Source organism: Phaseolus vulgaris, chromosome 5 (genome assembly GCF_051622355.1).
Source record: "Phaseolus vulgaris cultivar YP4 chromosome 5, ASM5162235v1, whole genome shotgun sequence".
Classification (NCBI taxonomy): domain Eukaryota; kingdom Viridiplantae; phylum Streptophyta; class Magnoliopsida; order Fabales; family Fabaceae; genus Phaseolus; species Phaseolus vulgaris.
In genome coordinates, this window is record NC_143502.1 from 9,048,918 (window position 1) to 9,069,490 (window position 20,573).

The following is a 20,573-nucleotide window of genomic DNA, read 5'->3' on the forward strand; positions in this document are numbered from 1 at the left end:
TATCAGCAATCTACATTAGTTCTGATATTGCAATATCTTTAAGTGCTTCAACCATGGATCAAAGTGCCATAATAATCAGAAGAGAAACTGATTAGAATATGCACAAATAACAAAGTTAAAAAAGATCCAGTTCATCTTACAAAATTAAAAAAGACAACAATGTAAATGTAACCCAAATAATAATTTTCATCAGTTTTAATATTCCCTGTACTCTTCAAAGTAGTTGTTTTCCCCTGTTCCTTTTTGAATCCTTTTTTTCTGGCTTGATTAACTGCATATGAAAGTTAACCTTTGTCTATCAGTCTTAACTATATCAGCAAGGTGTCAACTTTTGTATTCTTTTTCTCTACACCCAAATCACTCTTATATAAAAGAAAAAATAGATAATAGTTGAATTTACTAGTGATAAACACTAAGAATAGAAACACGGGGGCATAAGTAGTTTTGGCATCATAGAATTGTTTTTTTCTCTGCATTGGAAATGGTACATTCTGTAGCAAGTAAAACAAAATTGATTTAAATAAAAGAGATACACCACTTTCACATAACATTTGGCCCTTTACCAGAGTTGAAAAGAAAACATAAGATTAAAATGCACTGAAGTACATTACAGGATACAGATAGCCAATAGCAATTAATAGCCTAACCTTGAGTTCTTTGGACAACATTCCCCAATCGAAAACTTGGAAACTGTCATTAGTATTTAACAGGTTTCTTGGTTGAACGCTTTTTCAGAAGATGGAACAACATTTTGTTATTTGATGTGCAGGACAACTGCAAGAAGGAAACACACCAGGTCTAAGTTCCAAACCTTCCAAAAACTCTGCATGAATTGATCACAGGTGAAACTCCAAAACTATACAAGTTTGTTTAACCGGTCTGTTGAGAATGGTTTCCCGGTTCAAGTTCCTGTTAAGGAAAACATAGAAAATGATCAGTCACACATAGCACCAAATCATTCACAAAGCTCACCTTATGCATATTTCTTATTGTATTCATTATTCATTTCTTTTTTTCCCATGTAGAGCAAGGTTCATCTTACTAGCTTTCTCCAATCAGACCATACTGTCTAAATATTAAACTTTACTTTCAATTACAAAAAATATTCTCAACTGCATCAGTGACAACGCTATCATATTTACACCTGCTGAAGAGGATGGCTTCGTGATAGTGCACTAAGCTGGCTACTTTCCATATTTGCAAGCACCTGAACCACAGTCTTCAGATGCGGAACACTGAAAATTAATGATCCACATCAGCCACAATCAAAACACAACCCACACAATGCACTGAGTTTCATACCAAATCATGATGCACTAAAAAAAAGAACAGTACTAGGCATCAATACAACATCTTCAAGATGCATAATTAGCACTAAACAATTTAGCTCAAGGTTTCAACTCAAAACACTTCATATGCACCCTAGTTAAAAAATGTATGTCAAAATTAAGTTATAGCTTAGTCAATTAGACAAGAGAAGGTTCAGACTTTTGTAGCCCATTTTCCATGTGTGCATCCAGAGATGATATCACCCTAGGCAACTGCTCCAAAATCTGTGGAACAAAAAACCGAAAGCAACCATCATTACACACTTTTCCACATTGATGAGTCATCTCATCTACAACTATAACCCTGTATCAGATAAATACAATACCTGCTCTGTATTCTTAATGGTGGGAACCTTAGCCAAAAGGTTCTTAGGAAGCTTAACCAGTTGAGCCTGCAAACGATACAAAAAGGGCAAAAAATCAGAGTTTAATTTTCACACACTCAGCAAAACTAAAGATTTTGGTTAACAGTGTACGTATTTTTACACTCAATCACTCTGTCACTTTTGAAGTAACTTAATTTTTCATGCACATCTAATTTAAATACTTTCATTGTCAATCAATCAGACATAATCTTAAGTACGACTTTCAAAGAAAGAATTCACCATATAAAATTATCAAACTTAATATATAAGATAACACACGATTGCATAACAGTAAACCGATGATAATTTAGTTTCTGAAAAAAAAAAACACTCTTATTTAATCCGAAATGTGTAAAAATGTTGCAACTGTATCATGCTGTACAATTTAATAATAAGTTGGTCCCTCGTTTAGTGTCAAATTGGTCCTTGAAAATAACTCATTATTCCTTAACCATTACAGCCTAATAACAAAAAATGATCTCACAAAACCTAAGTACAAGTCGTCACTTCGACAATATTTTTCACAGAGAATAAAAACCCTAACATCAAACAACAACACGCAGAACAATCAAAACTTGTTTCCCATCAAAAGGGTCATCTGATCTAACATCGAAATTTCATAATTGAAAGCAAAGTTTTGCTTTTTATTTTTAATTTTTGAAATTTCAATGAATTGACAGTGTTGATATGGTACCTGGGCAGGAGAAGAGTGCTGCATAAGGTGGAGGAGGTTGGAAGTGGACTGCACCGCCTGCGATATTTGCTCGGCCACCGTAGCCTTCGCCGTCCCTCCGCCACCGACTGAACCAGGTGCCGCCATTCTCCGCCAGAACGAAGTTTGACCGTTTGTTGTATTGTCCATTTGTCAATCCTTTATGGTTTTTTTTTTTACTGATTCCCAATCAGAATTATGGCTGTTACTTTCAATATGGTGGAAGATTAGAAAGTAAAGGGTTAATTTTTGGGGACAATTAATTATGCCCATTAGATGTAATTAATTAATATTAGTTTTTTTAACAATTAATATTCGGCAAAAGTTAGCAAAAAGGAAAAATAAATATTAAAATTAAGTTAAAAATGTTAGATTTTATATCGTAAAAAAAATTAAGATTAAAAGATTATGATTTAATTTTTTATGACATGTCAATACATTATTAAATATTTAACTAGTCAGCAAAATTTGTGAAAATTGAAAGCTTTATAAGTAAAATGCACCCAAAATAAATTTAAGTAAAATAATTTATAAAAATATTAGTTAAATAGTAAAATGAATAAATAAATCTAAAACTTAAATTATTCTCCTTATATTTTCTTGAAAATCAATGTTTTATAGCAAGAATATAGGAAGTTTTGTTGTTAATTTTTTTCTTAATGAGTGCTTAATTATACATTCTCACTTTTTTTAACCTCCTTTTACACATATAATTATCCCTCTTTTTTCATTTTTTTACTTTTAATAAATAAACAGATTTTGATTTTCATAATCTTTATAAAAATAATTGTTTTTCATTCATTTAAAAAATATTTTAAATCTGTAATCGTTGGAGATCCCACGTCGATTAGAGATTAGAGTCTTTCATTATATATAAGTGGGTGCAAACCTCATCCCATTGAGCCAGTTTTATGGGGTTGAGTCATTCTACTATTACAGAGTTAATAGAAAAATGTATATCAAATTAGTATTAAGATGTATTTTGAGGGTGTTATTATGATTAAATAACCCCAAAGTAATGTCATTTTGAAACATTGGATGTGGTAATCTCATTATAATATTATAACTAGTAATAGCAACATCTCACAATATTTTATATCTTTTTGTTAAAATTTAAATTCAAGGTCCTACACATCGTGATTGCACAAGTTCAATTTACCAAAATATAACACAAATTTTAAAAGACTTAATTAAATTTTAGGTCACACATTATTTTTTTATTTTTAAGTATCTAAAGTTCTTATTATATGTTTTTACCTTAAATTGAATTAACATTATTCTTATGGTACTCTGAAATCTTAATAATTTTTATCAAATGACAGTTTCGAATCTCTACATTGGTTTGATTTTTGTTTTAATACTTAATATATAAAAACTTATATAAATTTTTATAAAGATACTTAAGAGTTATAGAGATTTGTTTTTATTGTGATTAAAGTTTGAGATGTTATGTTTGAGACAACAAAATCAAATAATAAAAGTAATATAATTTAACTTGATGATATAAAAAATTTCAATACATGATAAAAACGTACAAATTTTTTTAATAAAGATTTAATTAAAAATATTTTTAAATTTGTGAGAAAATAACTATGTGGATATCACGTTATCCTCGTACCAACAAAATTAAATTATAAAATTTTAATTGAAAAATATAAAACTTTTAAATATTCAATGTCGTACTGGATAGGAGTGCTTGTGCGTTTGGGATCTCGATCCAAGTATTTGGGTATGGTCAACTCGGTTTTTTGTCCAAAGGGCGGATCATGGGTTCGTTGGTAAGTTCGATGGAGATAATTAAATGGAGAAAATAATAAGTTTGGTCATATATTAATATAAAGCTATCAGTTAAATATATATGTCGATATATATTAAGCTGTTAGAATAGAATATGTGTGAATAAACACAACTTTTAGTTAAATAAATATATGCATAAAACTGTTAGTTGAATATATAAAGTTGTTGAATAAGTGGAGAACACTCGAGAATAAAGGTGCATAAGATTCTCTTCCGTTGCTAACACCATGAGTAAAGGTGTCTATTACAAAATAGAATAGAGATGAACAAAAGAGAACAGAGATGAACAAAAGAGTAAATTGAAGACAAAGGATATGAGAATGAATATCTCTTCTTTCTTGTTATTCAAAATCAAAACAAATGGTCTGAATATATACAAGTAGTACACTCATTCTAGGTTTAACTAAAGAGGAAAAGAATCAATAATTAAATAAAGGTTATTCACCTCTATAAAGAGAAACAACTGATAATTAGAAAAGACACCAAATTATTCTCCTCTATAAAGAGGAACAACTGATAATTAGAAAAGACACCCAATTAATATTAGGATTCTTCTATAACTCTGGTATTCGTATCCTTTAATACCCCGCCACAAGCTGGGGAGCAAATATTGATGAGACCCAGCTTGGAACAAATATTCTTAAAAGATTGAGGACTTAAAGCTTTGGTATAAATATCAGCCAGTTGCTCTGTGGTGGAAATGGGAAGCAAATGGATGAGACCCTTCTTTAATTTTTCCCGAACCACGTGACAATCTATTTCTATATGTTTTATACGCTCGTGAAACACTGGATTTGTTGCAATGTATCTTGTTGAGTCATTGTCACAGTATAAAAGAGAAGGTTGCTCAAAAGGAACTTTGAAATCTTGAAGAAGATAAGTTAGCCATTGAATTTCACATGTAACCGTGGCCATTGCCCTGTATTCAGCTTCACAAGAACTCTTTGATACTGTTCCTTGCTTATTTGATTTCCAAGATACACACTAAAACCAGTCACTGATTGTCTTGAATCACTACATGTGCCCCAATCACTATCACAAAAGGCTTTCAGATGAACAGAGGTAGTGGAAGAGAAAAATAGACCAAGACTTGGAGCCCCTTTGATATATCTGAGAATTCTAATGGCTGCATTATAGTGAGCAATTGTAGGCTTAGCAAGAAATTGAGAAAGTTGTTGCACAGAAAATGTTATGTCAGGTCGGGTATTAGTGAGATACATAAGTCTTCCAATCAATCTTCTGTAGGCTTGAATGTCTGTGAAAGAAACACTTCCAGTAGAAGAGAATTTCTCATGATTATCAATAGGAGTGGCTGCAGGTTTGCAGGCTAAAAGAGCTGCATCTGTTAATAATTCTAATGCATATTTCCTTTGATTTACCATTATTCATGTCTTACTTCTTGCTACTTCTAGACCAAGAAAATATCTTGAATTCTGATTCAAGGCTTGTTTGATTCGAGCAATCTCTTCTTTATCATTTCCTGTCAATATTATATCATCCACATATACCAATAATGTTGTAAAAGATCCTTCGGAAGAATTAATGAACAAGGAATGATCATTCATAGATTGAGTATATCCCATAGAAAGCAAAAATGATGGCAGTTTGGCAAACCATTCTCTGCTAGCTTGCTTAAGACCATATAAAGCCTTTTTTAGTTTACAAACTTTTCCTGGTGGAATAGAAGTCAATCCAGGAGGAACAACCATGTATACATCTTCTTTCAAATCTCCATGTAAAAAGGCATTGCTTATGTCTAATTGTTTCAATTCCCAATTATAAATAGAAGCTAAAGAAAGAAGCAACCTTATGGTGGTCATCTTTGCTACTGGAGAGAAAGTATCAAGGTAGTCAATGCCTTTTGTTTGTGTATATCCCTTTGCCACTAACCTTGCTTTATACCTTTCAATTGTCCCATCAACCTTATATTTTATTTTGAATACCCATTTGCAACCTATGGCAACTTTGTTCTTAGGCAGAAGAGCAGTCTCCCAAGTTTGATTTGACTCTAAAGCAGATATCTCACATTGTATAGCTTTTCTCCAACAGTCATGTTTCACAGCTTCAGAATAAGTGTTTGGCTCACATGTGACGAAAGAGACATAACAAAAGATTTGTAAGAAGGTGATAAATTGTTATAAGACCAAACAAAATTCAAAGGATATTTAACTCTTGAAGATGTACTGGAAACGTTAAGATTACTCAGGTGATCTTTTTATTCTTGTGCTCATTCGGACAGATGGATCTGATTCAGAACTTTGTTCTATATCATGATTTTCATTGAGGTTTTGGTCTATATGGGAACAATCTACGTTTGAAACCTCAATTTGTGACTCACAATTATTATCACTGCAATTTTCAACATTATCACAAGGTGTATTTTCACAAGGTGCAAGAATGACTTGTGATGGCTGACTTAAGACAGATTGATCTTCAGCAAACAAAATTTGATCATCAATATCAGGACTGTTAGTTTCATTACTAGTATCTTGAACCCTTTGGTATGGAAAAACATGTTCATAAAAGACAACATCCCTAGACACAAAAATTTCTCTTGATTGAATATTCAACAAAATATATCCTTTTGTCCACCTTGGACAACCAATAAAAACACATTTTGATGCTCTTGGATCAAATTTTCTTCTATTTGTTGACAAAGTGCTAGCATAACATAAAGAACCAAACACCTTTAATCCATTAAAATCTGCATCAGTTTTGAAAAGCATTTCATGAGGGGAAGAATAGTTTAAAACAGGTGTGGGAAGCATGTTTATAATACGCGCAACATGTATCACAAAATATGACCAATAAATTTTGGGTAAATGAGATTGTATCATAAGAGCTCTTGCTACATCTAATAAATGACCATGTTTCCTTTCAACTATACTATTTTGTTGTGGAGTATTGACACATGATGTTTGATGTATTATTCCTTTACTGACAAAAAAATTAGTCATGACAAACTCAGTTCCATTATCACTTCTTATTATTTTTATTGTTGTCTCAAACTGTGTTTGAACAAAAATAACAAAATGTTCTAAAACCTTAACAACTTCAGATTTTTGTTTCAAAAGAAAAATCCATGTGTACCTCGAATAGTCATCAACTATGGTCAAGAAATATTTATGGCCATGAATTGATGGTATTGAGTATGGTCCCCAAATATCTACATGAATCAAATCAAAACATTTTTCCGATTTAGATGTACTAATAGGAAAAGAAAGTCTTTTTTGCTTTGCAAAATGACAAACATCACAAACAAAAGATTTGTTATATTTAACAAAAGGAAATTTATTCTTGATAACATCAATACATTTATTTGAAATATGACCTAATCGAAAATGTCAAAGGGTTTCTAGATCACTAGCACTGACAGTAACAGTATTGATGATGTGTGTAGATTCAAGGGGTTTAATTTGAAATTTATGGTAAGATGGGATCCTGAGTATATAAAGTCTATCTTGCATCTTAGCAGAACCAATTATTTTCAAGGAGTTTTTGTCTTGAATGTGACAACCATTAGAATCAAAGGTAAGAACACAAGATAGTCTATCAACCAATTTTGTTACTGAAAGAAGATTAAAAGTGAAGCAAGGAATATACAAAACATTGTCTATGACATGATTTTGATTGAGAAAAACACTTCCAGAATAATTGGCAATGACTTGATTTCCATTTGGTAATTTGACATAAATAGGATCAATTTGACGATATGAAGTGAAGTAAGTTAAGGATGAAAAATGTGATAAGTAGCACCACTATCAATAATCCAAGAACTAGAAGAAGAAATAGAATTATTACCAGTTTGTGTTGTCATGTTGCAAGGAATAACAGAGACTTGACCAGAAACATTGTCACTGGATTTGACCTGTTGTAAAAGAGCTAACAATGTTTGATACTGCTCAGGAGTAAAACCAATTTGTTGAGACTCCACTTCTGACTTTGAACCTTCATGATTATGCTCATTATTGTTAAAATTTGTATTGTGAAAGGCTGCATGACTTTGATGATGGTTCTGATTTTTAAATTTGAAATAAGGTGGAAAACCATGCTTTTTATAGCATGTATCAATTGTATGCCCTGTCTTTCCACAATAACTGCAAATTTTGGAAGTATATCCTCTTCCATAGCTTCCTCTTCCATATCCACCACCCATGCCATAGATCATAGCATTGTTATTATAACCTCCTTTGCTAGTAGCAATCATTGCCTTGGATTGATCACCAAAAACTTGCCTCTCTTGTTGTGTAATGAGAGAGTAAACTCTATTCAAGGATGAATTATCTGATAAACTAACATGGTAAGGTGAAAAAAGATCTTGTGAGGGATCAACAATTTCACCCATAGATAAATGTAGCAACCAGAGCTCTAATCAGAGCTCTGATACCATATTACAAAATAGAATAGAGATGAACAAAAGAGTAAACTGAAGACAAAGGATATGAGAATGAATATCTCTTCTTTCTTGTTATTCAAATCAAAACAAATGGTCTGAATATATACAAGTAGTACACTCATTCTAGGTTTAACTAAAGAGGAAAAGAATCAATAATTAAATACTAGAATCATAACACACAAGACAAAATAAAGGTTATTCACCTCTATAAAGAGAAACAACTGATAATTAGAAAAGACACCAAATTATTCTCCTCTATAAAGAGGAACAACTGATAATTAGAAAAGACACCCAATTAATATTAGGATCCTTCTATAACTCTGGTATCCGTATCCTTTAATACAGTGGACAGAGAATTTTCTTGTTGTTAGCAATTAAACATAAAAGGTGCACGTGAGCATGTCATTTTTTATTATTATTTTATGCTTTCAGTAGAGATTATATTCTTGTGAGTGAAAGCAGTTAGAGGAATATCTATAAAAGGGGGGGCTTGAGACCCTAGTAAAGGTATGTTGTTTTTTAGTACTACAGACTGAAATTGATTATTATTTTGTATGCTCTCATTGACTTGATCGTCGAAGTGTGATCAACAGGTAGAGTCTCCTCTGTTTAAGCGCAACGTTGTTCTAGTGCACCAAGAAGAGGTAGATTAGAAGCGGACATTGCCCATCCAATCAACCCAAAGGTCAACTGGCGAGAACAAATGTAAAAAAGACTTTAAATACAAATTTAATTAAAAATATTCAAAAATTTATGAGAAATTAAAATTTAATTAAATTTGTTTTTAAACTAGAAGAGGAAATGAATAAAAAATCAGTTGTATTTGTGAATGTAATTCATATATATATATATATATTTATGCTATGTTTCCATCTAGGTGAGTATTGTTTGGATCGATTTAACCTCCTTTTACACATATAATTATCCCTCTTTTTTTATATATATTTTTTAATTTTAATAAATAAACACATTTTGATTTAATTTTTATAAAAATAATTGATTTTCATTCCTTTAAAAAATACTTTTAATATGTAACCATTCTCTTACACTTAATATTTGGTGGAAATGATATCATAGATAAGAGAGTATTGTAAGAAATTATGTAAACTAATTTCTAAAATGTGACTCACATGACATTGAGTTTGGACTTTAGGCCCGAATATGATTTAATATAATAATAGAATAAAGGGTTCATTGGTTAATGTGAGAAATATATATCTGATGATACCTAATGAAAACTTACATCTGATGGAGATTAGGAATTAAGAGCAATAGGTTTTGTCTCTGCAAATAAATGTTGTCCCACTATTAGCCATCAAGAAAGTGTGTGACAATAACGTAATTGCCAAGTTGAGACAAAGGAGATAAAGTAACTGCTCAAGTGAGATCACTCATGGATCAAAGTAAGTGCTTATTCCTTCTTGATTGTATGAATATGTGTGAGAATCATGATGTGATAAGATCTATATGTGAACATGACTGTATGCGTTCATAATCATGTTTTATTTACATGTCATATCAGAACCTCGTTGCTCATTTTTCTGATTCTCCATTAATGTTTTCCAAAATCTTAAAGAACCCTAATTTTGTTCCCAATTTAATTAATCCCAATTGAAGAACCCTAATTTTAAAATTAGGGTTTATGGATCAAAGTTTCCATTCCTCAATAATAGAACCTTAATCTTCCTATACCCAACGCCATTAACGGTGTTAACACCCTGTGAATCTAAACACGTCACCACCGCAAACCTCTGTTGTCGTCGGCGTGCACATCTCCGTCACCTCACATATTTGCAGCTGACGACATAGGTGGTCGCGACCTGGTCGACATCAAGGAACGTGGTGGTTCGTGCGGTGATCGTGGATCTGTAAGGATCAAGCCCATGGTGCGGTGAACGTGGCTTAGGGTGTGACGATGTTGGTGTTTAAGCCTGGTTCGACGCAAACGACCAACGTCATTTGGCAGCAGGGTGGTTAGCGTAGTGGCTCGCGCGGTGGATTGGCTGGAGGCGCGGTGGTAGTGCAGTGGTGGTGAGTCACGTTGGTATTCAACATGATGGATGGTGGAATCGAAAAGAAGCCGAATGGCACAGGGTGGCAGTGATTATGTTCTAGGGTTTTAGCAAGAGGGAAAATAAACCTTATGTGAATTATTCCCTACAACTTATGTCATCAATTTTTTTTTTTAATTCAATTAATGAATCACATGTGCACCTTATTTCATTATTTGGTTGCACTTATGATTGTGAATAATATCATGGATCAAGCAATTTGGTTGCATTTTGTGTTGCGGGAAATTGCAGAAAAATAAAATTAAAAATATGCATGTACGAATTAATTAATTCCACCTTATGTTATTATTATAATTAATTCAATTTGAATTATATTAAAGTTTAATTAATTAATTGAAAGTGAGGAATGAAAAATTAATTTTTCCGCTTTATGTATTAAATTTTAAATTGAAATTTTGGAATTATTTGTATGATGGATTTGTAATCACCAAAGTGATCAAATGTTTATGTTTTATTTAATTCCAAATTATGGATGAATTTTATTTCAATTAATGATATAATTTATGGAATTATTTGTATGATAGATTTGTTAATCACCAAAGTGATTAAATCTTTAAGTTTTATTTAATTCCAGATTACTGATAAATTTTATTTCAATTACCTATAGAATGGATGCTAAATTATTTATATATGGGTAAATGGAAATTCATTATTACAAGACATTTTTTTGGATCACCCAAAGGTTGATTAGTTGTCCTTATGATTAATGGATATGATTGTTGGTAGTGAGTATGTGTTATTAGTTTTGCTTGTATATCCAAAGATAACAAGTGTTTCTAGTTAATGCATATATCTTGCATCTATGTTTTGTGTATTAATGTATCACCCAAAGGAGAACATTAGTATGCATAGAATGTTTGTTATCTGAATTTGTATTGTATGTTTAGTTTATGACTCAAAGTATTAATGTTAAGCATGTGTGATCAAGTATCTGTTCCTGTATCTTTATGCGGATGAAAGAAATCAAGGAAACCAATCCATACATTATGTGAACAATCAGGGAGTTGGAAAGAAAGTCTTCAAGAAACATGGAAAGGGTAAAGGACCACTGAAGATAAATGAGTCCTCTACTAAGCTCTAGAAGAAGAATGACAAATGTCATTTCTGCAAGAAATCTGGATATTTCCAAAAGGATTGCCTAAAACGTAAGGCTTGGTTTGAAAAGAAGGATAAGCATAATGCTTATTATGTATGTTTTGAATCAAACTTAGCTGAAGTTCCACATAATTCTTAGTGGATTGATTCTGGATGCACAACTCATGTTTCTAATATGATGTAAGGATTCCTTTCAACCCGAACCATAAAGCCAAATGAAAAGTTTGTCTTCATGGGAAATAGAGAGAATGTTCCAGTGGAAGCTGTCAGGACTTATCGTTTAATCCTCGACACTGGATTTTATTTAGACTTGATGGATACTTTTTATGTACCTAGTATATCTAGGAATTTAGTTTCATTGTCTAAATTTGATGTTGCCGGATACTCTTTTAAATTTGGGAATGGTTGTTTCAGTTTATATCAACGTACCTATTTGATTGGATCTGGTACTCTTTATGATGGATTATATAGATTGAATCTCGATAATTTATATGCTAAAACTCTTATCGCATCATAATGTTGGCACTAAACGTAGTTTAATGAATGAATGTTCTGCTTTCTTGTGGCACAAGCGTTTGGGACATATTTACAAAGAAAGGATTGAGAGATTAGTAAAGAGTGAAATACTTCCAAGTTTAGATTTTACTGATCTGAATGTGTGTGTGGATTGTATTAAAGGCAAACAAAAAAAACACATAAAGAAGGGAGCCACAAGAAGTACTGAGCTTCTTGAAATTATACACACTGATATTTGTGGACCTTTTGATGTAAATTCTTTCAATAAAGAAAGATATTTTATCACCTTTATTGATGATTTTTACCGTTATGGTTATGTCTATTTACTGCATGAAAAATCGCAAGCAGTGAATACTTTGGAAGTTTATATAAATGAAGTGGAAAGGCTATTAGACAGAAAGGTGAAAATTGTCAGGTCAGATAGAGGTGGTGAATATTATGGAAAGTATGATGAAAGTGGACAACACCCTAGTCCGTTTGCTAAGTTCCTTGAGAGACGTGGTATTTGTGCTCAATACACAATGGCAGGTACACCACAACAAAATGGTGTTTCAGAAAGGCGTAATCGAACCTTAATGGATATGGTTAAGAGCATGTTAAGTAAGTCAACCTGTTTCATTGTGGATGTATGCTTTAAAATCTGCCATGTATCTGTTGAACAGGGTTCCTAGTAAGGCAGTTCAAAAGACACCTTTTGAATTGTGGACATGAAGGAAACCCAGTTTGAGACACCTGCATGTTTGAGGATGTCAGACAGAAGTTAGAATATACAATCCGCAAGAAAAGAAATTGGATGCAAGAACAATCAGTTGATATTTCATTGGTTATCCAACAAAGTCAAAAGAGTATATGTTTTACTGTCCTACCCACAACACAAGAATTGTTGAATATGGAAATGCACGGTTCATTGAAAATGGTGAAACTAGTGGGAGTGGTGCTTCACGAAATGTGGAGATTAAGGAAGTTAGAGTACAAGTTCCTTTAACTAGTACCTCAACTTCAAGTATTGTTGTTCCTAATGTAGTTGAACCACCCAACAATGATGAAGAACAACAAATTAATGATCACGAGGTTAATAATGAACCTATAGTAGAATAACCACAAGAAATAGAATTAAGAAGATCTCAAAGAGAGAGAAGGTCTACTATTTCGAATGATTATGTAGTCAGAAAATGAATTAAGTATTGATAATGATCCAGTTTCATTTTCAAACGCCATCAATGATGATAATTCTATAAGTGGTTAGGTGCCATGAAAGATGAGCTTAAATCAATGGCACAAAATGATATATGGGACCTTATAGAATCGCCAAAAGGGTGCAAAAGAGTTGGGAGTAAATGGGTCTTTAAGACTAAACGTGACTCTCATGGCAATATCAAACGTTACAAGGCCCGACTTGTTGCCAAAGGTTTTACTCAAAAGGATGGCATTGAATATAAGGAAACATTTTCACCTGTTTCTAAGATAGCTTTAGAATTACCATGACATTAGTAGCTCATTATGATCTTGAGTTGCATCAAATGGATATCAAAACTACCTTTTTGAATGGGAATTTAGAAGAGGATGTTTATATGGACCAACCAGTGGGGTTCATTGAAGAAGGAAAGGAACACATGGTGTGTAAACTTAAGAAATCAATATACGGGCTTAAACATGTTTCTAGATAATGGTATCTTAAGTTTAATGATATTATTGTGTCATTTGGATTTAAGGAAAACATTGTTGATCGGTGTAAATATCTGAAGGTCAGTGGGAACAAGTTTATATTCCTGATTTTGTATGTTGATGATATCTTGCTTGCAACTAATGATCTTGGTCTATTAAGTGAGACTAAAAAGTTTCTCTCTAATAAATTTGAGATGAAAGATATGTTGAAGCTGGAGGAAGCTTCTTCCCTACCAAGGCTTGATGTGTGTTTGATGAAGAAAATGGCTTGGGTGCTTTGAAGATTGTAATAGGTTTTTAGATTCATTTGTAATTAGGCTTGTAAGTGTGTATGATTGCCTTTTGCTGTGTAACCTATCCTAGATGCCTAACCAAGTCTAGATCAAGCACATGGTGTGGTTAAATGGTTTTTGAAAAGTCTTTTGAAATGTTTTTAACAGTTTTAAAACAGTACACAAATAAATCTGTTTTATGGAGAAAGAATCTGTTTATTTCTTCTCTGTTAAAAAGGCTTTCGTTTAATGGTTTTTGAAAAGCTTTTTAAAATGGTTTTAACAGTTTTAAAACAGTACACAAATAAATCTGTTTCATGGAGAAAGAATCTGTTTATTTCTTCTCTGTTAAAAAGGCTTTTCTAAATTTCTGTTAAGGCACCAAGGGAAAGCTCAATTCGTTATTTCAGTTAAGCTGAGCTGGCCTGTGCGTTATACTTTAATCTGTTTTACTGTGAAAGAACAGGTTTATTCCTTGGTGAGTTGAAAGGTTTTTCACAAGTTAGTTAGGGCTCCAAAGGTACCACTCAGACAGTTATTTCTGTTAAGCTGAGTTGGCAGTTTTCACAAATAAATCTGTTAAGATTCAAAACTGAATCTGTTGTTTTCTTAACTGCTTTTCAACTGTTTTATGAAAAGAAGTTAGAAACTGTTTTCTATATAAACAAAGTCTCTCTCACATGAATAAGTGCTGAGGAATTACGCTTTTGACAGAGATTAAACAATTTCCATGTGAGAAGAAGGATTGAAAAGAGTTTTTGAAAGGTTTCCAAAGAGATTTTCAAGTGTGCTTGTTCTAGGAAACCTTGAATCTTGGTGAAGGTGCTGGTGCAGTTTCCGCAGCAAATTGAACTACTGGTTTTGAGTTCTTGCATCTTCTTTTCAGGTGTAATCTTTCCTTTATTCTGTTTTGTAAAGGTGTATGTGTTAGTCACTCCTTGATAGGGTTTCTTGGAGTGCAAGGTGTGCTGAAATAGGGTTTTTCAGCATTGTATGTGATGTTCTTGTAGGGTTCAAGAACTGCTGGTGTTGTAAGTAATTGGCACTGTTTTTTAGTGAATTCCACCTTGGGGTAAGGTGAGACTGGATGTAGCTCTGTATGAGTGAACCAGTATAAAAACGTGTGTATCTTGCATTCTCATCCCTGCACTCTTTTCTGTCTTTGCTTAATCCTGTCAAGAACTAAATCTGTTCTTTTTAAATTGAATCTGTTAATTCTGGGTTAAGTGAAAATTGTTCTTCCTGTCTTGTTAAAGGTTTCTGATCATAAACAAGGTTGCTGCATATAATGGCTTAAGTGAATTGTGAACAAACTGACCATTCATTAAAACCTGTGAAAGGAACATTTTTCTTGAGATCTTGTGTTGTGTAATTTTGGTTGATCTCTAAGCATAGCTATATCCTTTATCCTCACAATAATAAGCTGATCTGGTTCTGTTCTGATTCTCTGTTGATCACAATTTTACAGTGAACAAAATTCAGATTGTGCCATTACTGCTCTGAAAAATCAATCTGTTTCATGTAAAATCAATCTGTTCTTTTTGCCTCTGGAATACTGAAAAATTGTGTGTTCTTGCGAAAATTTTATAAGCTCAATTCACCCCTCCCCTCTTGAACTTAGACACTAATAGACCCAACAAGATATGGGTGAGGCATACTATGTGATAGGAATTGAAATATTTCGTGCTAGATCACAAGAACTATTAGGTTTGTCTCAGAAAGCATAAATTAATAAAGTTTTAGAGAGATTCAGAATGGATAAATGTTCAACATCTCCTGTTCCAATACAGAAAGGAGACAAATTTAGTCTCATGCAATGTCCAAAGAATGATTTGGAACAGAAACAAATGGAGAATATACCTTATGCATCTATTGTTGGGAGTTTAATGTATGCTCAAACTTGTACACAACCAAATATTAGTTTTGCAGTTGATATGCTTGGTAGATACCAGAGTAATATAGGATTGGATCATTGGAAAGCTGCAAAGAAAGTTTTAAGATACTTACAAGGAACGAAGGATCACATGCTTACTTATAAAAGATCTGGTCATCTTGAGGTGATTGGATATACATATTCAAATTTTGCTGGCTGTGTGGATACACGAAAGTCTACATTTGGTTATGTGTATCTTTTAGTCGGAGGAGCGATTTCATTGAAAAGTGCGAAGCAGTCAGTCATTGATGCATCCACCATGGAGGTTGAATTTGTGGCATGCTTTGGGGCCACAGTTCAGGCTAATTGGTTGCAGAATTTTATTTCAGGACTTGGAATTGTTGACAGTATTGCCAAGCCACTGAGAATTTATTGTGATAACTCAACAACTGTCTTCTTTTCTAAAAGCGACAAGTATTCCAAAGGTGTTAAACATATGGAATTGAAATACTTTGTCGTTAAAGAAGAAGTTCAGAAACATAGAGTGTCAATATAACATATTAGCACTGATCTTATGATTGCTGAACCTTTAACAAAAGGGTTACCGCCCAAAACATTTACTGGTCATGTTGTAAATATGGGCATTATGTCTACTAGTGAATGTTGTTATTAATGCTTATTTGACACTCTAAGCTCATTGATAAATAAAGTTTCTGAAATTTCTGATTTCTACTTTATGTATATGCATGTAAATTATGTTGTGGAAAACAAATTATGTTGTTATTGGTGAAAAATGACATTATGTTTGAACCTATTATGGATTTCTCATTATAAAGTCATATTAAGGAGAAAGAATGATATAGTAGTACATGGAAGGAAATGTGTTGATTGAAATGACATGTAACCGCCATGACTCTTATTATTTCTATATCCTTGATTTTGATGGATGATAGAACCAATTTATGTAAGGCCTTCTAAATGCGCATTTATGTAATTATTAAATCATGAAAGTATTATAACTCATATGAGTCAAGTGGGAGAATGTAAGAAATTATGTAAATTAATTTCTATAAAGTGACTCACATGACATTGAGTTTGGGCTTTGGGCCCGAATATGATTTAATAATAATAATAGAATAAAGGGCCCATTGGTTAACGTGAGAAATATATATCTGATGATACCTAATGAAAACCTACATCTTATGGAGATTGGAAATTAAGAGCAATAGGTTCTGTCTCTGCAAATAAACGTTGTCTCACTATTAGTCATAAAGAAAGTGTGTGACAATAACGTAATTGCCAAGTGATAGATTGGGACAAAGGAGATAAAGTAACTGCTCAAGTAGAATCACTCATGGATCAAGGTAAGTGCCTATTCCTTCTTGATTGTATGAATATGTGTGAGAATCATGATGTGATAAGATTTATATGTGAACATGACTGTATGCGTTCATAATCATGTTTTATTTACAAGTATGATATGCTTACAAAATTGATCTTCTATAGCTCTCCTAAGGTTTTGGATAGAAGGTACGAAGGTTGGGATTGTTTGGGTATTTGGTGGTTGGCTCAAGAATCAATGTTGCTTAGGGATGGCAAAATGGGGCGAGCTATATGGGTCGGTTTGTGGCCCGCTAGTAAAAAACGTGGGGTGGGTTCAGTTTTTCAACCCGCTGACCCACTTTAGCTCGTCCTGCATAATTCGTAGCCCGTACGGGCCAACAACGGGATGGGGTGGGGCGGGCTAACCGGCTGGTTCGCAAAAAAGAAGACGTTTGTGTGTTGACTTGGTAGTGCCAAGTTTGACTAAAAAAAACTAGGTTTAGGTTTTCCATTCATATTCATTCATCTGCGTTGCACAATAAAAAAAACATTAATATTTTTATTGTATTATTTTTATAAAAAATTAATTAATTAATTGTCATTGTTTTAATATATGTAAATGACAGGAAAGATTATAATTATGAAAAATTGGATGAAAGTTCTTCTAAGGCTGCATCCAATGTTATTGAAATGGAAGAATATTAATGTTTTTGAATTAACTATGTTTATTATAGTGGTGTTTATGTTTAATGTTTTTGAATTAGCTATTTTTAATGTTTTTGAAATGGAAGAATATTGATATTTGATTTTTTATCTTAATTGAATTATTAATCTTTGACTATGTTTGAAATGGAAGAAACCAATATTGATGTTTGGTGAAAAGACCTGATTTTGCTTTTAGTACATATATTTAATTTGAGAAGTTACCTCCATTTTGCTCTTCATGCAAAATTATAGGACATGATATTTCTAAATGCAGACAAAATCTTGATAACCTCAATAACATGACCAAACTGTCTACTATTTTGTCCAAATCTATTGTTATGCAACCAAAGAAACTAATGATAATGATGCCCCTCACAAGGAAGTGGATGGTGTCATAAATAAATAGGTAGAGATAAAGATATATGATGTACCTATTCGTAATGTAGGGATGATGGAAGTTTAGGGAGTTGTTATTGATCTTGATACCTTTTGTTGAAGTTGTTGTTGGCCTGGTGGAGAGTGGATGTCTTGTTGGTCAAAAGTTTAAGAAATCGGCTGAAGATAGAGAGACTGATTCATGATCTCAGGATGATATTTTTGCTTATATGCCCTTTTGGAAGTTGTTTATGACTAAGTTGATTTACTAAAAAAAAACTCATTGCCTCATGAAAATTCTAGTCTTTTATAGAAGGATTCTCTCGTCTCAAATATTCAGCTAATGCAACAAGTCCTAAATTAGTTGTTGCCAAATGGGTTATTTCTAAATTTGTTTTTCAAGATTTTAAATTTCTTTTAGGTGATGAACAAGAGGCTCGAGAGTCATGTCCAACCATCTTACCAATAGATACAGTTGAATATATCTTGACTGGTATTTCTTAGAAGAAGTCAATTTGGTCTATAAGTTATGGGATGAAAAGATGAAAAAGGAGGAACCATTAAGTGAGGACGATGAATTAGTTCAAACCTCCAGGAGACCGAGTCGTCCTCTTAAAGCTGCAGTGAAAACCAATAAGATGACCTCCAAAATAGGTCAACCCAAGAAAAAGTAATCGTAATAATGCGCAACAATATCATACAATTACTAACATGAAAGCTTTTATAAAAAAAAAAGAAAATATATCATACAAGTTGGATACAAACGAGAGTCCATATGATTGAATTTCCTTCCTCTTTGTTGTCTTTGGGAGCTACGCATTAAAAAATGTTCTTTTGTTTGTCTTCTTGTCTTTATTTATTTATTTTCATTTTTTTTATTTTAAATTCTCAATATAGTTGAGTTGTTTAGGTTACTCTTGAAAATTTCTTTATTTTTTTACATGAATTTGGTCTAGTCCCATAGTTTCATTTTTTATTTTTTTTTATATTTTTTTTATATAAGGACACATGATGTTTAACATGAATTTTATTAAAAAAAAAATCAAACTAATGTCATTTTGCCACATTGCATGTGGTAATGTCATTATAATCTTATAACTAGCAATAACAACATCTCGTAATATTTATATCTTTTGTTAAAATTTAAAATTCAAGGTGTTGATACACATTGTAATTGCACAAGTTCAATTTATAAAAGATATAACATAAATTTTTAAAACGCTTAATTAAGTTTTAAATCACATCTATTAATTTTTTATTTTATTAAATGTATAATTTTTTTTTTAATTTTTCAATTAATTAAGTTCCTACTATATTATTTTATCTTAAATTAAATTGATATGTTCATTTTATTTTATCCTTGCTTACATATCTTTATAAGAAAAAAATAAAAGTTAACATAACTAAGTTCTAGATTCCTAATAAGTTTAAGTATTTTTAATTGAGTTTTTATTCAAAATTTACATAAATTTTAATTATCTTTATCAAAATGATATGGTATGTTGTTGTTTTAGTATTTAATTTTAAAAAATTAATAATATCAATTTTTATAAAAATAATTAGTTATTTTATTATTGTTAAAGTTTCTGATGTACTTTGAAACAACATAATCAAATAATAGTATCATTTCATTTGACGGAAAAATAAAAGTATATAAAGATTTTATATACCTAATTAAATTCAAGAATTTTTAACTAAAAATATTTAAATTTTTAAGAAACTTAAAATTTAGTTATATTAATTATTCTGATATGTTCAATATAAAAAAATATTAATTATACCTAATCACGTCGTTGAAAAAGTTAAGACCAATTTATATATTCTTTTCTTCTTTAATGAAAAAAGTGACAAAATTCTAAACATCAAAATGAAAAATATCTAAAATATAATCTTATCTCAACAAAATATTTCTATCATCAGAATCAGAATTAACTGATATATTCATTAATTTCCACAAGTGCCTTTTCATTATGACATCATATAATATAATAATAATACTTTATTTTTCCCTACCACTACATCACAACGACATAACAATCCATACAAATATAAGACATTCTTTTTACTAAAAAATGACTA

At 31.8% G+C, this 20,573-nt stretch overlaps 1 protein-coding gene across 6 annotated transcripts; it reads right to left on the bottom strand.

The window, feature by feature from the left end:
- On the bottom strand, window positions 1–2,641 carry TOM2B (tobamovirus multiplication 2B). Of its 6 annotated transcripts, XR_011085009.2 has the most exons (7): window positions 2,388–2,641; window positions 1,655–1,720; window positions 1,489–1,553; window positions 1,145–1,235; window positions 863–909; window positions 648–774; window positions 1–271 (listed from the first exon to the last, which is right to left on the bottom strand). XR_011085009.2 is itself a non-coding variant. In XM_068643438.2 (6 exons), exons 1-5 carry the CDS (start codon window positions 2,553–2,555, stop codon window positions 871–873), a joined length of 429 nt encoding a protein of 142 aa, XP_068499539.1. In that variant the 5' UTR covers window positions 2,556–2,641; the 3' UTR covers window positions 443–774; window positions 863–870. The 6 variants fall into 6 exon arrangements, 3 of the variants coding, with proteins under 3 accessions (XP_068499539.1, XP_068499537.1, XP_068499540.1); XR_011085008.2 differs by having other exon boundaries at window positions 648–909; XR_011085010.2 differs by lacking the exon at window positions 1–271 and having other exon boundaries at window positions 443–774; window positions 1,114–1,235.
- Window positions 2,642–20,573: the final 17,932 nt, after the last annotated feature.